The sequence below is a fragment of the Pithys albifrons genome, chromosome 1, assembly GCF_047495875.1.
Source record: "Pithys albifrons albifrons isolate INPA30051 chromosome 1, PitAlb_v1, whole genome shotgun sequence".
Lineage (NCBI taxonomy): Eukaryota > Metazoa > Chordata > Aves > Passeriformes > Thamnophilidae > Pithys > Pithys albifrons.
In genome coordinates this window covers 86,496,537-86,521,688 of record NC_092458.1, presented here as the reverse complement: position 1 = coordinate 86,521,688, position 25,152 = coordinate 86,496,537, and the positions used below count along the sequence as shown (strand labels likewise).

At 38.4% G+C, this 25,152-nt stretch overlaps 1 protein-coding gene across 2 annotated transcripts; it reads left to right on the top strand.

Annotated features, from left to right (window-relative positions):
- Positions 1 to 24,895, top strand: LOC139673118 (transient receptor potential cation channel subfamily V member 6-like). 2 transcript variants are annotated; one of them, XM_071558156.1, is made up of 16 exons: positions 556 to 606; positions 8,597 to 8,685; positions 10,178 to 10,275; positions 10,667 to 10,789; positions 11,702 to 11,842; positions 12,343 to 12,441; positions 12,659 to 12,834; positions 13,691 to 13,837; positions 15,834 to 16,046; positions 16,375 to 16,461; positions 17,668 to 17,744; positions 17,927 to 18,092; positions 18,371 to 18,437; positions 19,019 to 19,287; positions 19,949 to 20,055; positions 21,280 to 24,895. In XM_071558156.1, exons 4-16 carry the CDS (start codon positions 10,735 to 10,737, stop codon positions 21,554 to 21,556), a joined length of 1,881 nt encoding a protein of 626 aa, XP_071414257.1. In that variant the 5' UTR covers positions 556 to 606; positions 8,597 to 8,685; positions 10,178 to 10,275; positions 10,667 to 10,734; the 3' UTR covers positions 21,557 to 24,895. The 2 variants fall into 2 exon arrangements, with proteins under 2 accessions (XP_071414248.1, XP_071414257.1); XM_071558147.1 differs by lacking the exon at positions 8,597 to 8,685 and having other exon boundaries at positions 1 to 606.
- The last annotated feature ends 257 nt before the right edge of the window (positions 24,896 to 25,152 follow it).

The window sequence follows — 25,152 nt, the reverse complement described above, 5'->3', positions numbered from 1 at the left end:
TTCACTCACCGTGAGGGTGTTTCACCTGAGTTGTTCAGCAGTCCTATTTCAAAATTGCTTACATGCTGCTTTCCAGAGGAATTCAGAGATACGAAAGGAGAATTATTGCTTTTTAATTCTAGACTTGTAGAAGCCTAAGACTTTGGTGCTGTATGAATTCTTCAGGGCTGTTGTACAGGGTCGTTTTGAGGGGCAGGCTGCTGGTGATCTACTTCTAAATCAGACACACCTTTGGGTTGGGCTATTTTGGAAACTAAGTAATTGATGAGGTTCAAGGTATGGTCTGCTAGGAACAAGTGATTTTATTTTGTGTTTTCACATGTTCTTTGATCAGCTGATGCAGTTGATGGACAGTCTCCTCTGTAAGTAAGATCTGGGGTGGAGGAGTGCTGACCTGTAGCGAGCCTTTCCTGACTTTTCCAAGTGGGCATTGGTAGCTTTCAGGCAGTAGGCAAGTGAGAAAAAGGGACGTGATATGGGGGTGCCTTTATTTGGGGAGAGCAATCCCTTCTATTCTCGGATCTGGAATGGACTAAGTCAGAAGTTGCAAGGCAAAAAATCCTGGGATAAACATCTGGATGAAATCTACTTACTACAGCAGAAAAGGTACAGTGCATTTCAGCCTTCTTGTCTTCCCTTTCTTCTGCTGCTCTCTCCCTGTAGCTGATTCTCACTCTTTCCCCTTAGGCTTTTCTGCCAGTAGATAAACAACCCTGGAGCACTTTTCTCTATCAGATTTCTTCTTTCAAGATGGAATGCTCCTGGAGTTCCAATCTTATCTGCTTTCACAGGTAGATTTACTAGGTTGCAATGGAATTACCCTGACTGCAGGACTTCAGTCACAAATTAATACTGTATACACTTGGCTTTCCTGCTTCACTGGTAAAGCTCACAAAGAAATGCATGAAGGTTTGATTTTAATTATTATTATTATTATAATTAACATTATTATTATGAAGATTTTGTGTGATATATCTGCTGCCATCAGCTGAAATAGTGGCTGTTTTTTTGTGAGGATTGTGCTTTCTGTCTCTCTAAAGGTTACCCTTAGTGTGGGATAGCGTGGACTTAATGTTGTCCAACATTCTGGTGGTCAGTCACCTTCTGGGTTGGAGTGCTGTTTCTCACCCCTGTGACATCGGTGTCAACATGGACAGTGACTCCTCTTAGACTTCACATTATCCAGAAGATTGCTTGTGTCTTCCCATGTGAATATTGAATCAAAGCTGGTTTTTACTGCTGTTCTGGGTTGCTCCTTTCACACACAGAAATATAGGACTATTCATGGAAATACAGCTGAATCTGGTTTTCATTATTCCTTGTCATTTCTGCATGCACAAGACTGCTGTACTTAAATAACAAATTGCTTCCAGTTGCTTATAAAATCTGTTTTTATTTTGCATACAAAACTCTGAACATCTCTGGAGGCAAAATGATGACTGTGTGGGACAAAATCTATCTGTACATATATATATGTGTACACACGTGTATGTATAGAAATGTGCAGGATAGCAGCTTAAGAGGGACAAAAGTACATGTCTTTAGCGAAAGTATTTAAATATAACATCATCCAATTTCTGACCAAGTAAAAAAGGCTGTTCAAGTTTACTTCAGAGCAATGGGACTTAAATGCACTAAAAATGGGAGGGGCAATGGGAACAATAATATTTCTATGGAATGCTGAAGTGTTTACATTTTGGTGTGTTCATGAAAACCATCACAGGTAACTGAAAAATATGTTCTCAGCAGATTTTGTAATATCCAAATGATCACAAAACAGAAGTCTATATATAAAAATATATTTAAGCAATTATATTAATTATATAATTTTCTTACTAATAATTAATGTCAATAAATAATAAATATTGTTAATATAAGAATATTTTGCGATTATAACATTAAGTAAAAGAGATGTGGAAGGAAGATCTGCTGATCTCTGTCTAACCTCCCAATTGAAGCTGAACTACTGCAAGCAACAGATCACATTGCTTAAATTTTGTCTAGCTCAGTCTTGAAAGCCTCCCAGAACAGACGTTCCACTGTAGCTCTAGGTACCTGTTACAGTGTTGTAGTAACCTCCTAGTGAAAAGGGCTTTTCCCCAAATATTTAACTTTAACCTCCAAAATTGTAACTTGATGTTCTAGTCCCTTGTTTAACATCTGCTGCTACCAAGGCTGGTTTGGCCCCTTCCTTTCTGGTGCTCCCTTTCACATAGGCTACTGTTAGATTGTCATTCAACCCTCTCTTTGCTCATTAGCCCTCACTAGTCATGTGCTACACAGGCCCATGAACATCTTGTGTGTTGCTACTCGTAGAGGAAAACAGAAGAACTGTAAGGCATATAAATTTGTCTTCATAAACTTGTCTTAGATCACTACAGTGCAATCCCAGTGGCCCCCAGAGTCAGCTTTTCTGATTTTTTTCAAATTCTGTGTAAGAACACATGTAATGCATAGAATATCATTGTCTGTGAAATCAGGATTGCATGGGGACACAATTGTTCCCTTTCCATTCTAGGTCTATATGTTTCCTACAGCTTTCAACTAACATAAATTAGTTTTTGCAAGTTGGTCAGAAATTGCATGGTGCCAATATATGGAAACTCTTTTCCTAAAGAAGGACAGACCAATTCTTCCTCTTACTATCCTGCTCTTTCTTTTCATGTCCCCAGAGATGCTCAGAGTTTGAGGAGAATGAAAATGATCATTTTGCAGAGGACTTAAATCAGTTTTATTGCTTTCACATTTTTAGTTATGTACAGATAGAAAACACAACAGGAAGACCTTCTATGGTGACTTGTGTATAAGAACTACTCTTATGAAACCTCTGCTTTTGTGGAAAAACTGTTGTAAGCCAAGAGGGCTTTTGCTACATCCTGTCATTTTGTGGTGTAGAACTGCTGTGGCTTCAGCTTGAGTTCTTAGTGTTAATAGTGATGGAACACAAGGAGTAATTAGCAGTGATTAAATTCTACTATTGTCTTATTGAAAGCCAGTGGTAAATGTGTTACTGCTTAATGAGTATTCTCTCTGCACACACAAAGTCTGCAAGAGAAGAACAATGTTTTTTTCTGTCCTACTAGTGGTGATAATAACACCTGAAAGTTAACTGTTTTGGCAGTTGTCACCCTCACTGAAATTGCCATTCATTCTCTTTCTTCATGCGATACAGTTCTTTGAATCTTACTAGCAGTAGATCTCAGCATTATCCACAGACAGCAATTAATACTGTGTTATACAACGTTTCCCAAAGGGACAACCAGGTTCACGAAATGTGATACAATCTGCTAATACTGAAGAGGACTTTGAGTTTATTTGACCTCTATCTGCTGGTTTCTTTCTGTTGAAGACTCCTTTTTACGCAGCCTGTAGCGCAGTGTGGATTCCCAGGGACAGTGGTCACATCTCGTATGTCCGTTCTAGAATTATCTTTGGAAGCAAACCCAAACTCTGGGATCTACACAGTCTGCATATGAACATAAAATCAACATAATATCAACATAATTCATAATGCTGGGGCACAAAGAGACAAATACTTATGAAAATTTGGGTCTGTTAGAGGTGAAGAAGAATCACGTGCCTGTCAGAGTGTAATGAACCTTCTAGAAATTATGAGGAGCAATGCTTTGTTTCTTTTTTTTAGTTCAGGTTCAGTGCAAGAGGTTCTAAGGAAAAGTGAACAAATTCCTCGTAGCATGTAATTTTTGAAATTCCACCATATGAGAATTGAACTGTTAATGAAAAATAACTAATAAATAAATTAGAGTGAGTACATGGTTTCAGTACTTTTAAAAATGTAACAATTATGTTATATTTATCTTTCTGCTGATGCCTGTATGTATGACTCTCATTGATAAATGATCTGTCCTCTGCGTTTCTTCTTTCACACAGCTGCTGCTACTTAGGGATTAGTAGCCTTCATGGGGTGCTCTGAGGCTTAGTTTTCCTAGTGACAATAAAGTGGTTAACTTTTGTGTCACAACTAAAAAAAAATGAGAAGACAAAAACAACAACCAAATGTCCAGACTATTTTTACACATTAATGAAGTATAGAAATCTGTGCTATGAGAAAAGAATGCACTAGAGGTGATGGAACAATTCACATAAATTGCAGATATGGTAATTCCAAAGATCTCACAATAAAAACTTTAGATTCCCTTTACTTTCCAAATTTTTAGTGGCTCTTTAGTCTCAAAGACATATTAATGAGGTGCTTTGCTTACGCTAAAAATAAATGTGGCACAAATAAAAAAAGTAGCTCAGCCTATTGCTAGGAAACTGAGTTGCTTAAGAGTTGTACAGGGACACAGAGAACCTTCAACTTCTGGATAAATCTTTCTCAAGCTGGTCGTGAATGAGATATCACCATAGTTTTGGTCTTCATTTGTCTAAACAATGTTAGTAAGTTTTCAGCCCACAATTAACATAGGATTGTCCCATCTTAAAATCCACAATGCCTGTCAATATCAATTGGTTCCTTTGCTCCCAAAGGTGACAGTTCCTCCACTTCGTTTATAATATATTTCATTAAAAGTGCTTCTGAGTAGTCAAGATGCAAGAACAATCTATTGGAAATGCTGTCACTGGATGCAAAATAAAGTCAAAAGCATCAATGGCAGCATTTCTGGCCTGTTCATCTGCTGTTACACCTTCATCCTAATGGAAGTGTAGAGCCTAATAATGGAAGACAAACCTCCTTAATTTCACAGGTGAAAAGGTCCTCCAGAACTCCTGTTTCCCCAGCAGTGCACAAACGTACACATCCAACCTCACTGCCTAAGACACAGCTCAGGCTCATATATTTAGGAAGTTATTTGACTTCTAAAACTTGGTTATAGTTATAGAAGACATTAACATGAAATCTGTGCCTTGAGAAAGAAAAAAAACCCACCCCAAATTACAAAGCTGTTAGACAGCAATAATTAGACACAGGGTAAGGAACACAACCTAGAATAAAACTGCGAGAAAATCCCTATCGAAGTGGGCTGGAAGTTTTGATGCACAATGAAGTTATACTTCAAAGAACGTTTTCTTTTAATGACTGACTCAGTGATAATAAATAACTACCATCTTCTGAACTGTTAATCCAGTTCTAACATGAGATTATTTTCAGGATGGTCTCAGATGCAGAATTAGGGGTGAAAAAGAAGCTAACACAAGGAGAATACCCTGCTGGAAATGACTCATCAAGATTTCTATTGCTTAGTGTGGTAGATAGTTAAATATCTTAAGGGATAAGAATTCCCTATCAGCTTTTGTCTAGTATCACTGGCAATTATTAACCTGTTTAATTTATTTCCAGAGAAGCTCTGTTTACCCTCAGCTGAAAGGGCTTTGACATACATGCGCAAGAGGTTCCAGTTAATTTGCTGAGTCTTGTTGGTGCTGAAGAAATTTGCTGACCCTGTTGATTGTCCAAGCCCCTCTTATCTATCTCCTTTTCACTTCATGCGATTGCTTCCTAACTCATTTTTTGGCATCTTGCTCGATGATTGCTTTGATCCTCTTTCAGCTGGTTAGCTTCCTCTGAGCACTTCTCTGCTCTCCTGAAATCTTTCACATATTTGCATGCACATACTACCAGAAGAAGGGGAGAAGATGAATCTCCCTTGGCAATTTCATCATGCATTGTTGAGCATGGATCTTCTGAGCAGCACAAGAGGGAAAAAAGGGACAGCTAAAATAATATTCAGTTGATTAATTTATAGCTTAGTTAGAAATAATTGCTTTGGAACCTCAGTAATTGACTGTGGGGTTAAAGCATGAAGATAGATGCAAACATGAACTGGAGCAAACAGTAGGAAAATTCCATATGGTGAATAACTGAAGTTTTTGAATCTGAGAAGGGCTTTGTTGCACCTCTGGTAAATTCAGTCTTGAAATAGAAGCTTGTTGTCCAGACAGTTCACATATTTAATATATTTCCTTGTTTTAAAAGAATGACCACATACAAATCCAAATTCTTCGTCTTATAACAGAGTTAAGATTTATGGACTAGTCCTTGCATTCTCAATCTCTCTGTAAGTGTAATGAGCAGGATGCACAACAAAAGAAGTGCTTAAGAATCTGTCATCCCAAAAGGGTGCATATTACCAGCAGAAAGTGCCTGTGGAATCTTTAAACTTGTTTAAAACTGTATTACATGACTCGCTCAGTCAGAATCTGACCTACATTTTATCTTCTCTTTGTTTCACAATGGATTTTCGGGTGTTCCTGATTTTGTCCTCACCTATATTGGAAAAACACCTCATGGTTTCCTGAGCACATAATAGAATCGTCTGTGAAGAAAACTGACTGACAGCGATACATGATCAAGGCTTACTAAGTACCTCAACACAGATACATTCCTTAGCTCAGTAAGAAGAACCCAGGAACACATCCAGGTGTTGTGGTTTTCATTGCACATCACAACTGCTGGTTCGCTGTCTAGCTGTGCTTATCCTTATACTGATCCTGTAAGGCAACATCCAGACTACCTAGCATTACAAATCTTACTTACTGGCTAAATTAAGGAGCTCAGTATCTCTTGATTCCATGGCTTTTGAAGGGGATGAGCAGGATTAGAACAGGAGCTTAATTTACATGTGCTGAATTATCTTCTCAAGGTGTCTAAATATGTCTCTGCTGAATCATTCTCTGGAAGCCACCCGTTCCATCCAGTGACATGATGGTTCTTTATGGAAACTAAGCAACTGCTCTAGGCAGCTCTGTTAAGAGATTAAGTTACAGATTTTGCTGACTGCTGCTTTGACCCACAGGAAGCAGAGTTGTAAAATGTAAAATTCATGCTGCATTTATCAGTCAGGAAGAAAGTTGCTTAAATATGCAGAAGTTAAAGAATTGAAAATGTTTTGAAGATTCTAAATTTGGGTGACTTCATTTAATTTTTTATATTAGTGAATTTGCTTCACTTAGTTTTTGACATTTGTATGCTCAGGACATTGCTGTAATATATTAAAAATTATTTGATAGTTAAAACGGTGTGTTTTCAATGAGAGTAAAATGTTTCACCAATTATGGGACAGAAAATTAAATGAGAGTAAAAGCATATGCTATAAACATGTAACTCACGAACCTTTGGGACGTTACAGGCAGAGTGCCATGACATTTACTAACATTTCTGGGTTCTTCTTCTGGCTTGATCTTTGGCCCAAGACCTCTGGCTTTTTAAGCTCAGTTGGAGGTTACTACAATAAAGAGAAAAGTGTCTTCTTCATAGGAGTATTGCAATTTAATTAGTTGTTTACAAGGACTTTGGTAATTTTTGTGAGAAAGGTACTGTGTTTGTGTCCTCCCACATTGACTCTTGCCCAATCCTTCCTCCTCTCTAAGGTCATTTGAGGGATAAAGGCCTACCCAGTAAAGCATCAAGATATTAATTGCAGCATTGTTTATAGTATTGAAACCCCACCTCTTTTCCACTTCCTGCCTCTGAAACTGACATTTTCCAGGAACACAGGAGTCTTTTTCAGCCAAAATAGTGGCAGAGGTGGCAAGCAGATTTTACTAACACTGAATCTTGTGACTTTTGCTCAGAGTTCCTCTTTGTTTAGTTCTGTTTGTCTGATCCTAGATGCAATCTTCTCATCAAATCATTTTGTCATTACCTACTAATGCACTGACGCATAGAAGGAATACTTCCCTAAGCAGCATGGCTAAGAGTTTGAAGTACACATAAAAATATCTCAGAATGGCTCCCTTATTTGTTGAGGATGGCTCTATATTTTATTCTTCTCTGCTTTTCAGGGGTTTTCTAGTCTGTTTTCTAGAGATTTCAGTGACAGGAACTGTGGAATGATAAACAGAATATTCAGACATGCTCTTATTACTTGCAGCCCGTTCCCGTTAATATACACTTCTTAAATTATTCCTATTTGTGTAATTCTGATACTCTTCTTTGTTTTGCTTTATCCCCCAAGTTCTCTCAAGTGTGTTCAGTGTCTTTCCACTATAAAGGAGTGCAGAACTGTCATATTTCAAGTGGATTAAATCCAGACATAATGAAGTTAAAAACATTTTTAAAAAATTTGCTTTAAGATTTCGTTGTTCTTAAAAGTATAATTTAAAGCAATAAATACATATTTCTGTAACCCACAGAATTTATGTTGCCTGTCTTCCTATTGTTTTATTGTTAAATTATCCTATGCTTAAGATGCACTAGTTATAAGAAAACATCTTTTGCAACGGGCCATTTATATTCTCTCTGTCTCTGATGTGGGTTTTCTTGTAGCTTATAATAGAGGTGTATTTATTGGTGCTGTATTCTCACATGACCATTATTACTTACTGCAAAACACCTATTGCTTTATATAGCATTTACCTTATAAACCCTATCCCCAAAATCTTGTAACTAAATAATAGCAGAATATACAAAACATCACAAGGAAAAAGACTGCATCTCCAGATACCTGGTTTGACTAATGTATTTGTTCTATATCCCTTTATTGGGGGGTATGTGTTTAAGACTAACATGCAGTCTATTGGCAGTTGTTAGATAGTAGTAAAAAGACAGACTGAGGCTGGTAGAAAAATGAGGGATGGTGTTCTCCTTGTTCATACCAGTCTGAATTTGTTATTGTTCTCCTGTAATCCTTAGACCTAGTCCACATCGCACATTTAAGATTATTCTGAGCTATGCTAGAAGATTGAGAACAAATTAAACATCTATACAAGAAGAAAGCAGAGGTGAGATAAAAAGCACAAAATCTGAATCGGAACAGAGTTCTAAAACTGAACTTTTCCTGTTAGGAGAGAGGAATCTCTTTGTATTTTCCATATTGAAAATTCATGAGATGTAAACTGTTTGTTTGGGTTTGAGCGTTTTTCCTCCCCTCAAATCCTTAGCTCCTGAACTAGAGATACTTAGAATGCTTTTTTCCTATTAAAAACAAAAAAACCAAAAAACCCCAGTCCCAAACAGTTTTTAATCAATTAAAAGATAAACCTGAAAATATTCAAGGATAACAGAAATACTTACCTCAAATTAGTAGATTTTGTTCTATTTTTTTGTGTGTGTGTGTGTGATTTTTGGGTGACCAACTCATGGTTTTGAAAATGCGCAAAAATTACTTGAATGCTGAGCAGGCATACATTGCAGTTAACTCTTTTCAGGTACTCATACAAGTTGATAAGAACAACACCCAATCCTTCCCTTCTCCAGCCTAAACAGCCACAGTTCTCTTGACTTTTTCTCCTATGAGAGGTGCTCTATTCCCACAATCATCTTTGTGGCCTTTTGCTGAACTCTCTCCAGTAGCTCTGCATGATTTTTGTACTGAAGGTCCTAGGACCTGGACACAGGACTCTAGGGATGGCCCTGCTAGGGCTGAGTAGAGGGGGAGGATCACCTCCCTTGACCTGTTATTTGCTTCCAAAGACCTTGCTGTAGTTTGGTGGCTGTACTTGTAAATTCTTCATCAGCCCCAAATGATACGCTCCAATAATACAAATCCTCATGGAAGGGTCAAGAACATGCTTCAACTATAAGTGAATCAGTCTGGATCTTGTTTGAGGGCATGTTCTTTCCCAGGACATGAATGTATTCCAATTCTCAGTATTTCCCTCATTTCTCTCATCATTAGAGAAAAAAATAGTTAATAGCTAAGTAGTCAAATTTTTCTACAAGACTTTGTATAATGAAGAACTACGTTTCAGAGCTCATTCTTTTAATTACACCATAGGAAGCATTGCTACAACACAAATGACATTGTTGTTAGTACCTTTCTACCCATTATGGTAACAGATGATGACATTTTTACTTTATTGTTCTCTGTGAAAATGAAAGTGGCCTTTTCTGGCTCCTGAGATAACTGGTCTACTGGCAGGAGGTGTATCAATGATCCATCATTCACTATCTTCTGTGCCTCAAAATGTGGGCCATACAAACTAAAAACATTGTGCTTATTCTTTTCTCCTATCTTTCCCTCTGCTGCCACCATATGGTTCAGCATTAGTAAGCCAAGAGATGAAGAACTCACAGGGTTTTTAGAATTACACTGCTCTGCTTTAACTGGTTCTTTGTGCATTCTGAAAATACGTCAGATGGTAGATGTGCATTAAAGATTTTTCAGTGAAAATGTTCTGGAGACATGCTGTCTCGAGCAAAGGCTATGCTAGATCTGGAAAGAGGCACCATGTTTGACTTTGCTCCTTATCAGCCTCTTTTTCTGGACTGCAGGATCTGGGAATCTCCACTCCTCCAGGCTGCCAAAGAGAACGACCTCGCAGCCATTAGGAAACTTCTCACTGATGGAACATGTGATATCTATCAGAGAGGTAAGTCGGATTATTTGCGAAAAATGGTTTTCTGTGTAAGGTAAGAGCTCCCTACAATGAGTAGTTCAGTGCTTTGCTAAAACATTTGTATTAGCAGCCTGAAATGACTTGACTCATGTCAGAAGTTTTGCAACAGAGTGAGTTTTCTGACTTGGTGTGCTCATTCACTTCAGGCCTGAGGTCTGCTGTCGCTTCCAAACACGTGAAGTTTCTGCTCAGTTTTCAGATTTTGGTGAAGAACAGAGACCGTGTAATTATTTGGCTGTCCCAGGCAGTACTCAAGGGAGCACCTAGCACTCCTATAGTTCTCCATCTCAATAAATCTATTGCTGCTTTTGTCCCATGCAGTTGAATGTCTAGACAACTCACATGCTTCTCCTACTGTCTGTAGGTGCAGTGGGGGAGACTGCCCTTCACGTAGCTGCCTTGTATGATAACTTGGAGGCGGCAGTGGCTCTGATGGAAGCAGCTCCTGAGCTTGTCAATGAGAGGATGACATCAGAGCTCTGTGAAGGTAACATTGCAGGGAATGAGGATGGGCAGGATTCTCTGCAGGGGAAGAGAGGAAGTGCCTGTACATTTAGGAAATTGGCTTATGCTGTTTCTGGTTCAATATATTGCTAAACTGTTACATATCAAAACTAACATACAAATGGCTTCTGACCTTTTGTGGAAGATGCAATTATATTAAACACAAGTACACACATCTGCAAATGTGGAAAGGCCTTAACCACAGGTGAGCCTGTCGGCTATTCTGGGATTGCAAGAGTGTGTGCAGTTTGCTTTCTGGTGTAGTGCTTTGTATCAAAAGGGATATCTACCTGACCTCCTTTGAAAGGAGAAAAAATAATTCTTTGGTTGACAAAGAATAGGGATGTGGCCTCTGCTTTGACATGAGACTCTTATCCAGGTTTTTAAAGAATGGTTCTGGCTGAATACACAGAAATTCCAGTCTGAATCCTGAAACCAATAAAATAATAATGATGGGGTTTTAAAAGTTCTAATACCTAGTTTGAAGGATTAGACTAAGTCTTTATGAGCTTTGTCTTGACCTAATCTTCATGTCCTTTGACAGAAAGCACAGTCACTCTCACAGCTTTCACTGTGCTTCCCAGAACACTGCGACATGTCTTGTTTTTCCCCAGGTAAAAGCAAGAAGGTGTATTGCATCCTGTTGTATTTTTTTTGGCAGGTTGTAAAGTCAGTTTTCATGAATTCATAAAAAGAGAAAGTAGAATGGGACCTCTGGAAAATCTTTCATACAACCCTCTGCACACAACAGGGATAACTTCAAAGCTAATTCCTATAGCTGCTGTGATGCATTCCAAACCCCTCAATTTACCATGACTGACATGTGAACTGCAGGCTACTGAACATCCTGAAGATGCTTTCTTGTAAGACAAGGTTTTATTTCTGTGTCTTACAGGTCAGACAGCTCTCCACATTGCAGCAGCAAACCAGAACATCACTTTGGTGAAGGCTTTGCTAAAGAGAGGAGCCGATGCGAGCACAGCACAGGCCACTGGGCACTTCTTCAGGCGCAGCTCCCAGAACCTTTTCTATTTTGGTACAGTTTTAACTTGCCCCCTTGCTCCTATAGAAGGGAACCAGCAGAGTGGTGAGGGGATGTGAGGGAGGCTTACTTTAGTCCCCATCTAAACTAGGTAAGCAGAGGCTCCTGTCTCCAAGTGTCATCAAAACACATGCCTTTTAACAGACAGTAAGACTTCATCTGAGCATGTTTGCATATATACAAATATATATATTGTATAAAAAATTTAATTTAATGTTTTCCTAGCAACACATACTGAAAATTACTTGTCAACCTTCTTATGGAGGTAAACCCCTGAAAAGAATACTTCTTCCTTTTAGTGTTGTGGGGGACAGGTCTTTTTTTCCTTTCTGAGTAGCATGATGAGTGGGACAGAAAATGCACACGTTACCTCAAGTAACCCTTCCTTTCACATCCTCTGGCTTAATAGCATGGTTAACTTTCCCTCAGCATGCTTCAACCTCTCCTAGCTTCTCTATTCTTAATGTTGTTTCTCCCCATTCCTTTCATTGCAGGAGAGCATATTTTATCATTTGCTGCCTGTGTGGGAAATGAGGAAATTGTACAGTTGCTCATTGAAAATGGAGCTGACATCAGAGCTCAAGATTCTCTGGGTATGTACTGTGGGGCTCAGTGAATTGCATACAGAAAATCTGGACATTTTAATTCCGACTCTGTCATCTGTGTCATCTGTGCATGCAAATATTTTCGCTCACTACAAACAGCTGTGGGATGAGGTATCTGAGGAAAATAAAACCCATCAGTTAATTCTCAGTCTTTGCAGAGGGCTCGGCTATTCCACATACTTTATCCAGTCTGCTTCCTTTATAGGTAACACCGTTCTTCACATCCTGGTTCTCCAACCTAATAAGACATTTGCCTGCCACATGTACAGCCTGATACTTTCCTATGACAGGAACAAAGATGGACCAGGATCACTTGAACTGATTCCTAACAATGAGGGTCTTACTCCATTCAAACTGGCTGGAGTTGAGGGCAACACTGTGGTGAGTTTGTGTTACACTGATGCCTCCATACAAAAGAGAAATGGAGAACTTGAAATAACATCATTCAGACCAAGGGAGTTTGTGCATGTTCTTAGTGGGTAGAAGATATGTCACAAGTCCTTTTTTTTTTTACTAGAAGTCTCACACAGGACCAGGAAAACCCTTTATACAAAATTTCTTTATCCTAATGAAAGAAACAAGTGCTTAAAGAATAGATTTTTTTTTTACCCAATTTTTTTAGCATTTGAGTTAAACAGGTATTAACAGAAAGATTCACCCCAAGTAATTTTTTGAAAGTCTCACTGAAGTTATTGTTTTTGTTGTCTAGAGTTCATTACGCTAAATGTGACACATGGGAAACTTCTTCAGGTATCTGCAGGCATTTATTCATAGACAAAAAACTAGCATATAATGCAAACTCTCATTCTTCCCCTTAACAAAAAGACAACGTTTCTTCTGTAGATCCACTAGTGACAGGACCATTTCCTTCATCATACCTGTTTTCTAATAACTTCTAGAAGAGTATAAAAAATTTTTTTTCTAAGCAACATCTGAAATCTGTTGCCTGGATATATAACTGTGTTAAATAACTTTAGCAGTTTGTTTAGAATTTAGAGTAAAAATCACTCATCCTTGAGCTCAAGGATGAGCTAATAATCAAAAGGAATCAGAAAAAATTCTTTCACTTTTAACCTGCTGTAATTGTTCCTGAGAGATATGAGAACCACAGCAAATACCTAGTTCAAGGAAAATATGTCATAATTAAGGCTTTTTAACAACTTTATTTGTTCTTATTTTAAATACACGATATACTGGAAAGCTTCTGATATCCTTGGCCCCCTTCTTTTCTCCTCAGATGTTTCAATATCTTATGCAGAAGAGGAAGCAGAATCTCTGGTCTTTTGGCCCCTTGACCACCGTGCTCTATGATATCACAGAGATTGACTCTTGGGCTGAAGATCAGTCCTTCCTTGAGCTCATTGTATCAACCAAGAAGAGAGAGGTACTGTGGGCACTGTATACTTTCTATGTCCAGACCATGGTGATTATAAAAGGAGAAAGATGATGAGTTTGAAGTTTGAAGCTCTTTTGTATAATCCATAGAGCAAGAACTTTGTACCATGTGCTGCAGGGAATACATGAAGAGCAGTAGTTTATTAATTTTATTACTACAACTGATACTTTATATGCAGTTTCACTGAGATGTGAAATTGCAAATTATTGAAAGAATTTAGTATGAGCAAGATGCAGAAAAGGGTTGTCTCTCATCAGGCTCAAAAATATACTAAATACTTGTAGAGTAGCTCTAGCAGGTATCTTCATACAACTGTGATACTGATTAACTCTCACAATGAGAGTCCCTGTGAGACAGGACTGTATTCAGGAGTCCTAAACTGGGGTGCATTTTAAAACCATTCATTGTTATTATTCCCTTCCTTTAATGACAGGTTATGGCTCAAAACAAAATGAGCAAATTATCTCTGCAGTAGGCTCAAAAACTTGTAAAGGGATTACTAAGACAAAAATAGCAGAGTGTAATGGCAGCTTAGACAGATCTCCGTAAGACTTTCAAGGTACACCACCCTATCAATTGTAATCACCTTAAATAATCCTAATAGGACAGGAAATGAATCAGGAGACACTTCAATTAGCCCAAGTCTACCCATCCTGTATTATCTCCATCTATCAAACTTTTAGTCAAACTTTTCTAACAGAAGTTTCAGCTACTGGAGAGCTTTGTACAGTGCAGGGGAGGTCTATGGAGCTCTCATTGGATTTTATGTAAAATCCTCTAAATTTCTATGAGTGGTGATACATATGGAAATTCAGCAAAAAGCAGTCCATGTCAAAAAATAGAACAACCTTGGAAGTTTTCCACCTCAGAAGACTAAACCATAATCCTAAAATAAAGCAGAATATTGTGCCTCTGTCTTATCCCAAAACATACATATAGTGCAAAGGATAAGATGTCCCCAAACATCAAGAGATGTAATGATTTCTTTATTTTACAGAATGCTCTTAGATATATGCAATTGCAATTTCTGGATGTATAACTTTTTTGCATTAGATATATATTTGGCCCAAAATGTTTGCTGTCTTCTCTAGAAGAATGTTATGTGTCACCCCATGCTATCATACTCTTCCAGTCCAGTAGTGGACTGGAGTAACATCTTTAGCCCCCGTCAGAAGCAGTTTCTTCTTGTATTAAGGGCAAAATATACACACATGGGTACTAAGATATATTTTCTGAACCTTAAGTGAATGAACAGTAAAAAATTACAAGGGAACTTAAAATACAAGAGAACTAAGCTACAGGAAAAGTAAGCTTCAAACTTATATATCACCCCTTTGAAAAATATGCAAATACTGACTTCTACAGAAAACTGAACACCTACAGATACATTATGTCTCATGCAGTGTGTGGGTCAAATTCGTAAGTAAAGTGCAAAGTATCTGGTTTCTCCTACTTATGCTCTAAGTGTCAGTCTTATGTCAGAAACTGAAGGCTTGATATAAATGATTCAATTAATTATCACCCAGCTAATAATGCAGAAACTTAAAATGTAGTGTTTTTACATAAGCCATAGAGTGTTAGACAAGTACCAATATCCTTTAGAAAAATATTTCGGTTTTATTTTCTTAAAACTTCTCTAATATAAAATCTTGTGTTGTTGTATTAACAGGAATATTCTGTCATCCTCAGTTCTATGTTCCTACACAGATGACAAGTTCATTCCAGTATCAGAAATGTTTTTATTGTACTTCCCACTGGTACTCAAAAGCTGTTCTCTGTAGGATATATTTTTTACTTTTGCTTAAAACTCTGTATTCTCAAACTGAGCAAATCCAAACCCACTTTTGCAAAATAAATTCAGCTTTGTAATGCTGAATAAGGTAGATGAGAATAGTTTGTTAACATTCTCCCAGGAAACAGTGTGAATGATGCTTATAAAAAAATATGCTTATGACAATTAATTCCTTCTTTCTATCTTTCTCAGGCGCGCCGGATCTTGGACCTGACACCTGTGAAGGAGCTGGTGAGCCTGAAGTGGAATATGTATGGTCGACCCTATTTCTGTTTCCTGGCTTTGTTCTATATACTCTACATGGTCTGCTTCACTATGTGCTGCGTCTACCGACCTCTGAAACCACGAACAGGCAACAAGACAAGCAGCAGAGACAATACAGTCTATGTCCAGAAAATGCTGCAGGTACTGTGAGTGTAGGAGTCAGGGTCCCATAGGCAGCATTGGGCAATTCCCCACTAACCTACTTAACTGGAAAGTCCAATCCATTCCCAGTCCCTACATATTGCAGCTGTCCTCATCCTCTCTTTCGGCCAGCTGACCTTTGTCAGGAGGAATACAAGGTGTGCTCTGTTCTCCAATGCTGGGTCTGGGCTGGTTCCTGTGGCATTGCCAGGTCTAGTCATGTTTATTTTAGTAATGGTAGGCTGCCTTCTCCCCATCCTCTTTTTAAATTTACTTTCACTTTCTTTAAAATTTAGTTTTAATTTCCATTAATGCTTTTTTTTTTCAGGAATCATATGTGACGTATGAGGATGAGCTGAGGCTGGTGGGGGAGCTGATCACAGTCATTGGAGCTGTTGTAATTTTGGTCCTTGAGGTAAGACATATGGTGAGCTGTATAGTTTCAAGTTTCATCAAGACAGATTTTACTTACTATACGAACATGAGTTTGTGCTCACTATTGATAGGGGTTTAGGGGTTATTTACTTAGACCGAGTACTTTGATATGTCTATGGCAATAGCCATTGTCAACAGTGTCTATTAGATGAGACAGAGACTGTGACAATGTCCTAGTAAGACTCCAGGTGCGGAAGAAGCAATTAGAAGGACTGGTCGCATTCTCAAATATGCAGAGTATATGCAGGGTAATGCTGCAGTTCCTGTTAGCACCATCCATGGGTCCAGCTGACTCCCAAATGTTGCTTCACCCAGCACTCCTAAATACTTAGGTGTTTAGGTGTGCTGGATGAAGTGAATTTGTGCATACACAAAAAAGTTTATATTTAGTTGAAGATCAGTTACTCAATGGACCTATAACAGGAGCCTTACTGCTGTCCACTTCTGAGGTTGACATGTTTATTTGTTCTCCTTGCCATGAACTCTCCAAGAGAAAAAAAAAGCAAAATTTATTTAAATTTAAAAAAATCTATCCCCCATGTGATTTTATTATAATATGAAATAGAAGACTGAAATGGCATGAAGCTGAGTAACAGGAGGCTTAGGTCAGATATTAAGAAAAAGTTTTTCAGCCATTGTGGTTGAGCACTTGAATAGACACCCCAAGGAAGTGGTCACAGCACCACTTCTTGTCTGAGTTCAAGAAGTGTTTGGACAACACTCTCAAGCACATGCTGATACTCTTCGGTATGTCCTGTAAAGGGCTAACAGTGAGTTGAGCTTGATGATCCTTGTGGATTCCTTTCGACTCAAGATATTCTATAATTTTATTATATGTTCCAGAAGGACAAGTCCTTCTTCCTGCGTGTGGTCAGTCCTCTGAGGTTAGGCTACAACTCAACTAGTGTGAATTATAATAAACTGCTTTGGTTTCCCAAGGTCTTTTTCATCTTCATGATGGAGGCACCTCTGTGTGACATGCCTCTCAATCTGCCCAAGTGTTCTAGATTTTCCAGCAACCCAGGAAGGGCCCACCTGGCTCAACCATTCTGATTTTAAAGTAACATAGAAATCAATCTGTTAACCATCAAACAAAGCAGATGTAGCTGTCTCCAGGAATTTGTGAATATTTAGTAATATGATTGAACCTCTCTGTGTCCTAAAGTTAATGGGATGTCTCTTTTAGATCCCAGATATCCTTAGAGTTGGAGCAGCGAAATACTTTGGGCAAACAATCCTAGGAGGGCCTTTTCACATAATTGTGTAAGTACAGCACTTTTAAAGTCTAATAAATACACTGTCTCTCATTTCTCCCACTGCTCTCTTTTGCTGGATGAGTTACTTTCTCCATTCTTCTAGAGTATTCCATCTCTTGATTTATTTCTCCTACTGACTTAACTGAAATTTCCTGAACTGAACTTTTTTTAACTGTCTCTTCTTTGCAGCATCACATATGCTTGCATGATTCTCGTAACCATGGTGATGCGTCTCACCAGCACAACTGGAGAGGTGGTACCCATGTCCTTTGCCCTAGTGCTAGGATGGTGCAACGTCATGTACTTTGCACGAGGCTTCCAGATGCTTGGACCTTTTACCATCATGATCCAGAAGGTATAAGATGCAAAAAAATATACTTTTTTTTACACACATCCCAACAGCTCTTTTCAGATACTGTAAGAACACTTTTGCTCGCTCAGGGCTAGCATTAACGGTAAATGGACAAGTTCTTGTCTGCACAGAGGTTTTAGGACTATCACATTCTCTCTTTGGTGCAGAAGTTTCCTTTAGTCCACTCATGGTCTTAGAATCTGGAATAAGGTTTACTTAGGGTTGCACTATGTCTTGGTGGGACAGTTGGGCCTTATGGTGGCTCTGTCTTTGCTCTACAGATGATATTTGGAGATCTTATGCGCTTTTGCTGGCTCATGGCTGTGGTGATATTAGGCTTTGCATCAGGTGAGTCTACAAAAGGAAAACAGCAATATGTTACCCCTGCCAACTGCTTTGGCATGAATTAAGAGTGTGGGTTTTGATTTAATCTCTGGTTGCCCTCGGAATAGCTGGCAAAAGGTGGCAATGATGCTTCTGTTTCTCTAAGCGTGGTCACTTTCCCAGTACTGATTTCTGTTCTCATGAGTTTGGTTTTCAATTCTTGCACTTTCCAGGGTAAAAGATTTAGGTTAGTTCAGATAATGCCACATATTTGTAAGTCAAGATTTAAAAACATACTACATTTATGATGCTTGTCTGTGGAAAAATGAGATTAAACATACATAGCTTTATTATATCCTTGAGGAAGATAAGTTCACTATTTTGAGAACAAATAAATAATTAAAATTAATTTGTGTCATTTTATACTGGAGACTAGTAATTCTAATCAGGGATTTGTCCTTGCCAGGTACTGCACTAGCATAGAAACATATGTAGCTCCTTCCCAGACCACTTTTGCCACAATCTCTTACATGACCCTGTTACTCCTCTTTGAACATGATTCCTGTTATTAAACAGTCTCTTTTTTTCCCTTTGCTCTGCTCTAGCTTTTTACATCATCTTCCAGACAGAAAATCCTGAAAACCTTGGGCAGTTCTACAACTACCCCATGTCCTTGTTCACCACTTTTGAGCTGTTCCTCACTGTCATTGATGGCCCTGCAAACTATGATGTGGACCTGCCTTTCATGTACAGTGTGGTATACTTTGCTTTTGCCATCATTGCTGCTCTCCTAATGCTCAACTTGTTAATTGCCATGATGGGTGACACCCACTGGAGAGTGGCCCATGAACAGGATGAGCTCTGGAGAGCCCAGGTAATCTAGTTAAGATGGACATTCCTACCTTATTTCACATAACAGGTAGAAGCCCATGAGCAATCATTCTGTGTCTCCATAACTGTTTGTTCCCTACATATGGAATCTCTTGTTGAATAGAATTAAAATTATGTCTTTTTTTACAAATAACATTTCTGTGTAACTGAGAGGTAAATTATAATTACAGAGATTGACTGAGGGGGATAGAATGCAAGGTAATGATTGGAATAAGGTCAGAAAGCAAAAACATTCAACCAGTTTTACAGGTAATTAAGAGGAAATCCATTTCCTAGTACTTTTCTGTGAAAAAGCAATCAGTCAAATGGTTTAGTAAGTTCTGATGATAGTTAATGTGGGCATAGATACTGTCCTCTTCTCTAGCTTGCAAATGAAATACCCTACTCATTGCCATTAGTTATAAAAGGAAGGAAATTTAACAGTGTTTTAAGAGCAGCATTGATTCCTCAGAATATGGCACAATCAGACCTAAAATAGTCATTGCCCTGTAATAAACAGGGTATTGACTCTACTATTATTTTTATTACATAGGGAGCTGTAATGAAGTATGGTATGGGTCAGTGCTCATGAAAACGATAATTTTGAAAGAGATTCTGAATTTTTCCTAATTCATCCAAGTTCTTTCTTTTCTGTCGTTCCTAAGGTTGTCGCTACTACTGTCATGCTGGAGCGGAAACTGCCACGGTGCCTCTGGCCTCGCTCAGGAATCTGTGGGCGGGAATATGGGCTGGGGGATCGATGGTATCTCAGGTGAGTTCTCTTTTACTGTGGATCCAAGAAAAAGAATCCAGTGTATGGGTGTTAATAAAGAGCCTCTCCAGTGGCCTGGGGAGGAGTGTTTGTAGGGCTTTCCTTACAGAACACAGACCACAATCTGTTTTCTGTCTTTGACTGATAGATGAGCATCACAAAACTTTGCTACTGTGCTTGGTTGGCTGTTCCTATCCATTAGATAAATGAAATGGCAGAGTCAGAATCAACCTATAAGGCATCAGCAGCAGTGAGCTGCTCTACAAATTATTCAAAATCATAACAGGAATAACTAGAGTCAAGATTTCTTTCTCATGTGAACCTAGTAACTATATTGTACTTTTCAACTACTGCATCAGGTGGCAAAGTCTTAGGTCCAGAATTTCAGATTGGGCACTCAACTAAAAAGATATCTGTAGTCTAGATAAAACTAAAATCCTCATTATTTCTTATTTTAATCAATATTTAGGACAGGTAATTTACCTTTTGGGCATGTGTCTTTTTTAACTGCACCATCTTTTGCTGATAGAGCCAGAAGGGGAAGTGGCAGCTGGATGAAGCATAGAATAGCTTGGTTTGAAAGGGACCCACAAGGATCATCACAGTTCAACTCCTGGTCCTGCACAGAAATTTATGCAGTTTTAGGCAGAGAATTGAGCCTTGTGGATTTTCAGGTTTACTGGGCAGAACAAGCAGACCTAAAATGGTACCAATATGCAACACCTTTAATCCAAGTTGCAGAATAAGAGTGTTGCTGTGATTTAGCTGTGTCAAATTACATGTATGTTCATTTTATATAGCATGGGACATTATTTCAGAAGACAAGTTACAAGTAAAGTAGAGAAGGGTTAGTGGCAGTGGAGCAGTTAAATAAAAGTGCAGCAAAAGTGACATCTGAGGCTTGCAGCTGTGGAGTATCAGTGGAGGAAAGTCAAGAATAGAGAAAATATTTTAATATATGCATATATACAAAGGATCTGCACTATACTCAGGTGGGGTAAGTCTTCCAATTGCTTACAGCTGGCAAAAGAGACAGGGCAGGTCATTACTGGGAAATGAGATACAGGACAAAGTCAATGACAGGGATGAATGCCTAGGACATTACTGTGTTTCCTACTTCTGTGCAGATTTTCTGGAAGGTATGCCTGTTTTTTTGGAGGATTTTTCTTGATAAACTAGCACTTGTCTACCACATTCAGTTTATGTTTTTTAATCCTCATACAGAATTGAAGACAGGGTTGATCCCAACAAGCACAAGATGATGCGGTACACAGAAGCATTTAAGGCTCAGGATAGGAGGGATAGCTATGACAAAGGCTCAGAAAAGCTGGAAATCAATAGGGACACCCTGTATAAGAAGGAACTGTCTGCTCTGTCGCTGTCACGAAGCACATCCAGAACTAGTTCTCACCGTGGCTGGGAGATCCTGAGGCGCAACACCTTCCGCCAGTTTTGTGGAGAGGTTGGTCCTGCCACAGAAGAGGAGGTCTACGATGTCTAAGAAGCCTCTATTTTTACACCAAAACAGTTGTCTTCTACAGCTGTTCATACACTCCCCTGCATGCTACACACATTTATCAGCCTTGAAGAACTCTGCTGGTGAAGATTTCATGAGCCATTCATAGCATCTATGCTATGATATACGAATGCAGTCTTTTCTCTCCTACTTTTAAGTGCCTCTGCAGTTGCACTGATATTTGCACCAAGCTGGTGGGCTTATTGAGTTATGTAATGCAAATGAGCAAGAGAAGTCAGCAATGGGATTTCATCCATTTACAAAGGAGTGATCAGTAAGCCCTCTTTCAGACTGTTACATGCACTATAATCTATCTCCCCAGTTTCACAAAACCACAATGCTCTCACAGCAAAGAATGATGACTGAAGTTCTGATTTATGATTTGGTACAGAACTGGAAAAAACCCCAACAACCAAACCCTTTAACTCAGCTCAGGAATGAAGATAGTTGTTGATGACACTGTGATTATTAAATAGGACTGCAGCTACTCAACTGGCATTCAGGGTCTGACAGATTTTGCCCCCTGAAGAAAGGCAGTCCCTGTTAACTGCATTTTCAATATTGATATCTCAGCAGGTCTGTTTTGGTTTTGATTTGGTTTGCTTGTTTGGGTTCTTTACTGGTGATTGGGGAGGGGGGAGGGGGTTGTTTTTTGTTTGGTGTTTGTTTTTTTTTTATCACACGAATGCACTTTAAGCTTTTGAAAAGAAGTGATTGCTATTCCTGGGAGGATTCTGAAGTGGGAACTTCTTTTCTTATTGAGAGCATGTATGACCTGGTTAGGTGACTTTCAGCAGTGTGAAGTTTCAGCAGAGATATTTATCTCCCAAGTGAGCTAAACCCTGTCTTTTATTTTCTGTGGAAGAATTGGTTTCTGAACCATAATTTCCTGACTTGTAACTGAGACATCAAGGTTGGGTTCTGAGTTCCTGTATAATATGGAAAGAAAGGGTAAGGAAATGTTGAATAGACAAGTAAGAGCTATTGCAGAGGCAGTTCAGAAACTGGTGCACTCTCTTTATCTCTTTCTCTCGCTGAAAGTCTGAAACTATGCAATGAAAAACTAAGTCATCCACACAGTTCCCTTCCAGGCATGACACTGTGCCAGTCTGTCAATTTATCATCTGCCTAAGACCACTTCAAGAAAAATGAAGAAATGCTCAGAGAAATGGACTGTCATTTCAGGTTCTTTTGTATTCTCAGGAGTGTGGAGTTTCATTCCAGTAGCAGAAGTTAAGCAGAAAGCAATCTGTGGTCTTAACATTTCCTTCCAACAGGACCAGTAACTTTGTTTTTTAAGAAGTCAAGGACTATTATCTAGCACTAGACTTTGAGCCAAATCACCCTACAATAATCAAAGCAGATAATGAAAAAGCTGAATCCAGTGGATTTCTGATTGTATTGAAATATCACAGCAAACATCTCCTTTCATGCAGGTGCTGTAATGAGAGTATCATGATCTTTGCAATTATGTGTATTTATTCAAATGTCCTTTTTCTCTTACTTGAATGTATACTTTTTTTTATGCTTCAATGGAAGACTGACAAAAGAGTGCCTCTCTGGAATTGAACTGAATAGTTTTAAGTTGACTCATTTTATTGAATTGAAGCTGTTGCCTGGTCTTGGTCAGTTAATTACTGTCAATCTTTCCTAAACAATTTGGCTGTTATGCTGGTGGTCCATGGAGATGGGATCAATGTGGTACATTAACCAGAACTGTGAAGTGTTCCTCAGATTTTAGATTAATTTTATTTCATAGTGAATAAGAACTAGTAAGAAGGGGTAAACTTAAAATTTCCCCATCCTATCCCTGTTTCCAAGTGTAGCAGACTTTTTACTAGTTTCAAAACCACAGAAATACAGTGAAGATGGAGCCACAAATTGTCATTTCTACAAAATAAGTCCTCTATGTGACGATAATAATAATAATAATAATAATAATAATAATAATAATAATAATAATAATAATAAAGGTAGTTTGAAGTACAAGATGTGTAAGCCCTGGTTTTGATTTTCTGTTCTTCATTGCTATAAACAATGAGAAATTTGATCTTAGAAATTAAAGCAACATTTTGATATTGCAGGAGTTAGAACAAAACTCAGCTGCCACTGCTAGGCCTTTATAGATTTTGGTATCTCCTCTCCACAAAAAGAAAAGAAAAAACCCAGTAGCAGATTTTTTTAAGGAATTGCCTTCTCTTTTAAAATTGGATTCTGTGATAGTTAGCTTTCATACTGCTTGCACAGAACCCATGGATGTAGCAGCATCAGAACTGTATGATTTATTTTCTGTCTTTGGAGCTGCCTGGTGTAAGATAGAGAATCATAGAATCATAGATTAGTTTGTATTGGAAGAGACCTTTAAAGGTCATGGAGTCCAGAAACTGAGCAGAGACATCTTCAACTGGATCAGGTTGCTCAGAGCCCTGTCCAACCTGTCCTTGAATATTTCCAGAGGTGGGGCATCCACCACCGCTCTGGAAAACTTGTTCCAGTATTTCACCATCCCCTCTTAAAAAAATTTCTTACTGGGTCCTATTGGAATTTGACTTCCAGTTTCCTGAAATGACTTGCATATGAAAAAAAAAATTGAAAAATCCTAGAAAAATACCTTATACAAAAGGGGACAGAATATTTTACCAATAATGAATTGCTTCCTCAGTCTTTTGTTGATGACAGTGGTGCAGACCATTTTTAGCATAATTTATTTATCTAGAGGATAAACAGCTACAGAAGAAAATTTGAGGTGGAAAATTTCAACAGATGTAATGAGTACACCAGCAGCTGGAAATATTAAAATAAATATGTAAATGTGGGATGCCTACTCTCTTTCATTAGGACATAGCTACATGAAGTGCACTCATGTGAACCTCAGGTGATGAAGTAATAGGAGGCACTAGATTAACCTTTGAGCTATTTGAAAGCAATCTGGCTCTGACCCAGAAACAGCAGAGACTACAGCCACAGAAAGGCAAAGCACTTTCGCTGTAATATTCTGCATGAATGTGATGCTTGAAGATTTGCTTCAAATTTAATGTAGTTATATCCTATAATTCTGAAACAGTGTTGCTGCTCCTTGCTGTTGCAAGGTCTCTTTCCTTTCCCTCCTAACAATATAGTGATAATTTCAAGGCAGAAATTCCTTCCCTCTTTGAAACCTGCTAGCCTCAAACTGTCTTCTGTGTTACTGAAGTAACTTCCAAGTTTATGCTAATGTGATGAGTGTTTTGATCCATTTGCTTGTAGTAAAATGAGATCTATTTTGCTGACAATAAAAATATGGAGTATCTTGAAAGCTTCTTTGTGTCTAAAATAAATATCATGAGTCAATTTTTGTGTTTGCTTCTCTAGTAGCAATGACAGGCATTAGCGGACAAATTGTTTGGATTGTCACAGATGGGTCCATGTAAAATTTTTTAATTCAAGTTGTTCCACAGTAATCCACTTCAGATATTTCCTTATACAAAATTTGTATAGAGTTCCAAATACTGGTTTCCAGTTCACACTATGAACTATAAAGGCCCTGTTGTTTAAAGTCATTGAGGATTTAGTGAAAACTCCAGTACAAGCTCTTTGAAGAT

Excerpts from the sequence above, each read along its gene's own strand:
- LOC139673118 (XM_071558147.1), top strand. The coding sequence starts at position 476 with ATGGGGGTGCCTTTATTTGGGGAGAGCAATCCCTTCTATTCTCGGATC. Across the intron at positions 10,790-11,701 it reads GACATCAGAGCTCTGTGAAG|GTCAGACAGCTCTCCACATT; the intron begins GTAACATTGCAG and ends TGTGTCTTACAG. Across the intron at positions 20,056-21,279 it reads GGGGATCGATGGTATCTCAG|AATTGAAGACAGGGTTGATC; the intron begins GTGAGTTCTCTT and ends ATCCTCATACAG.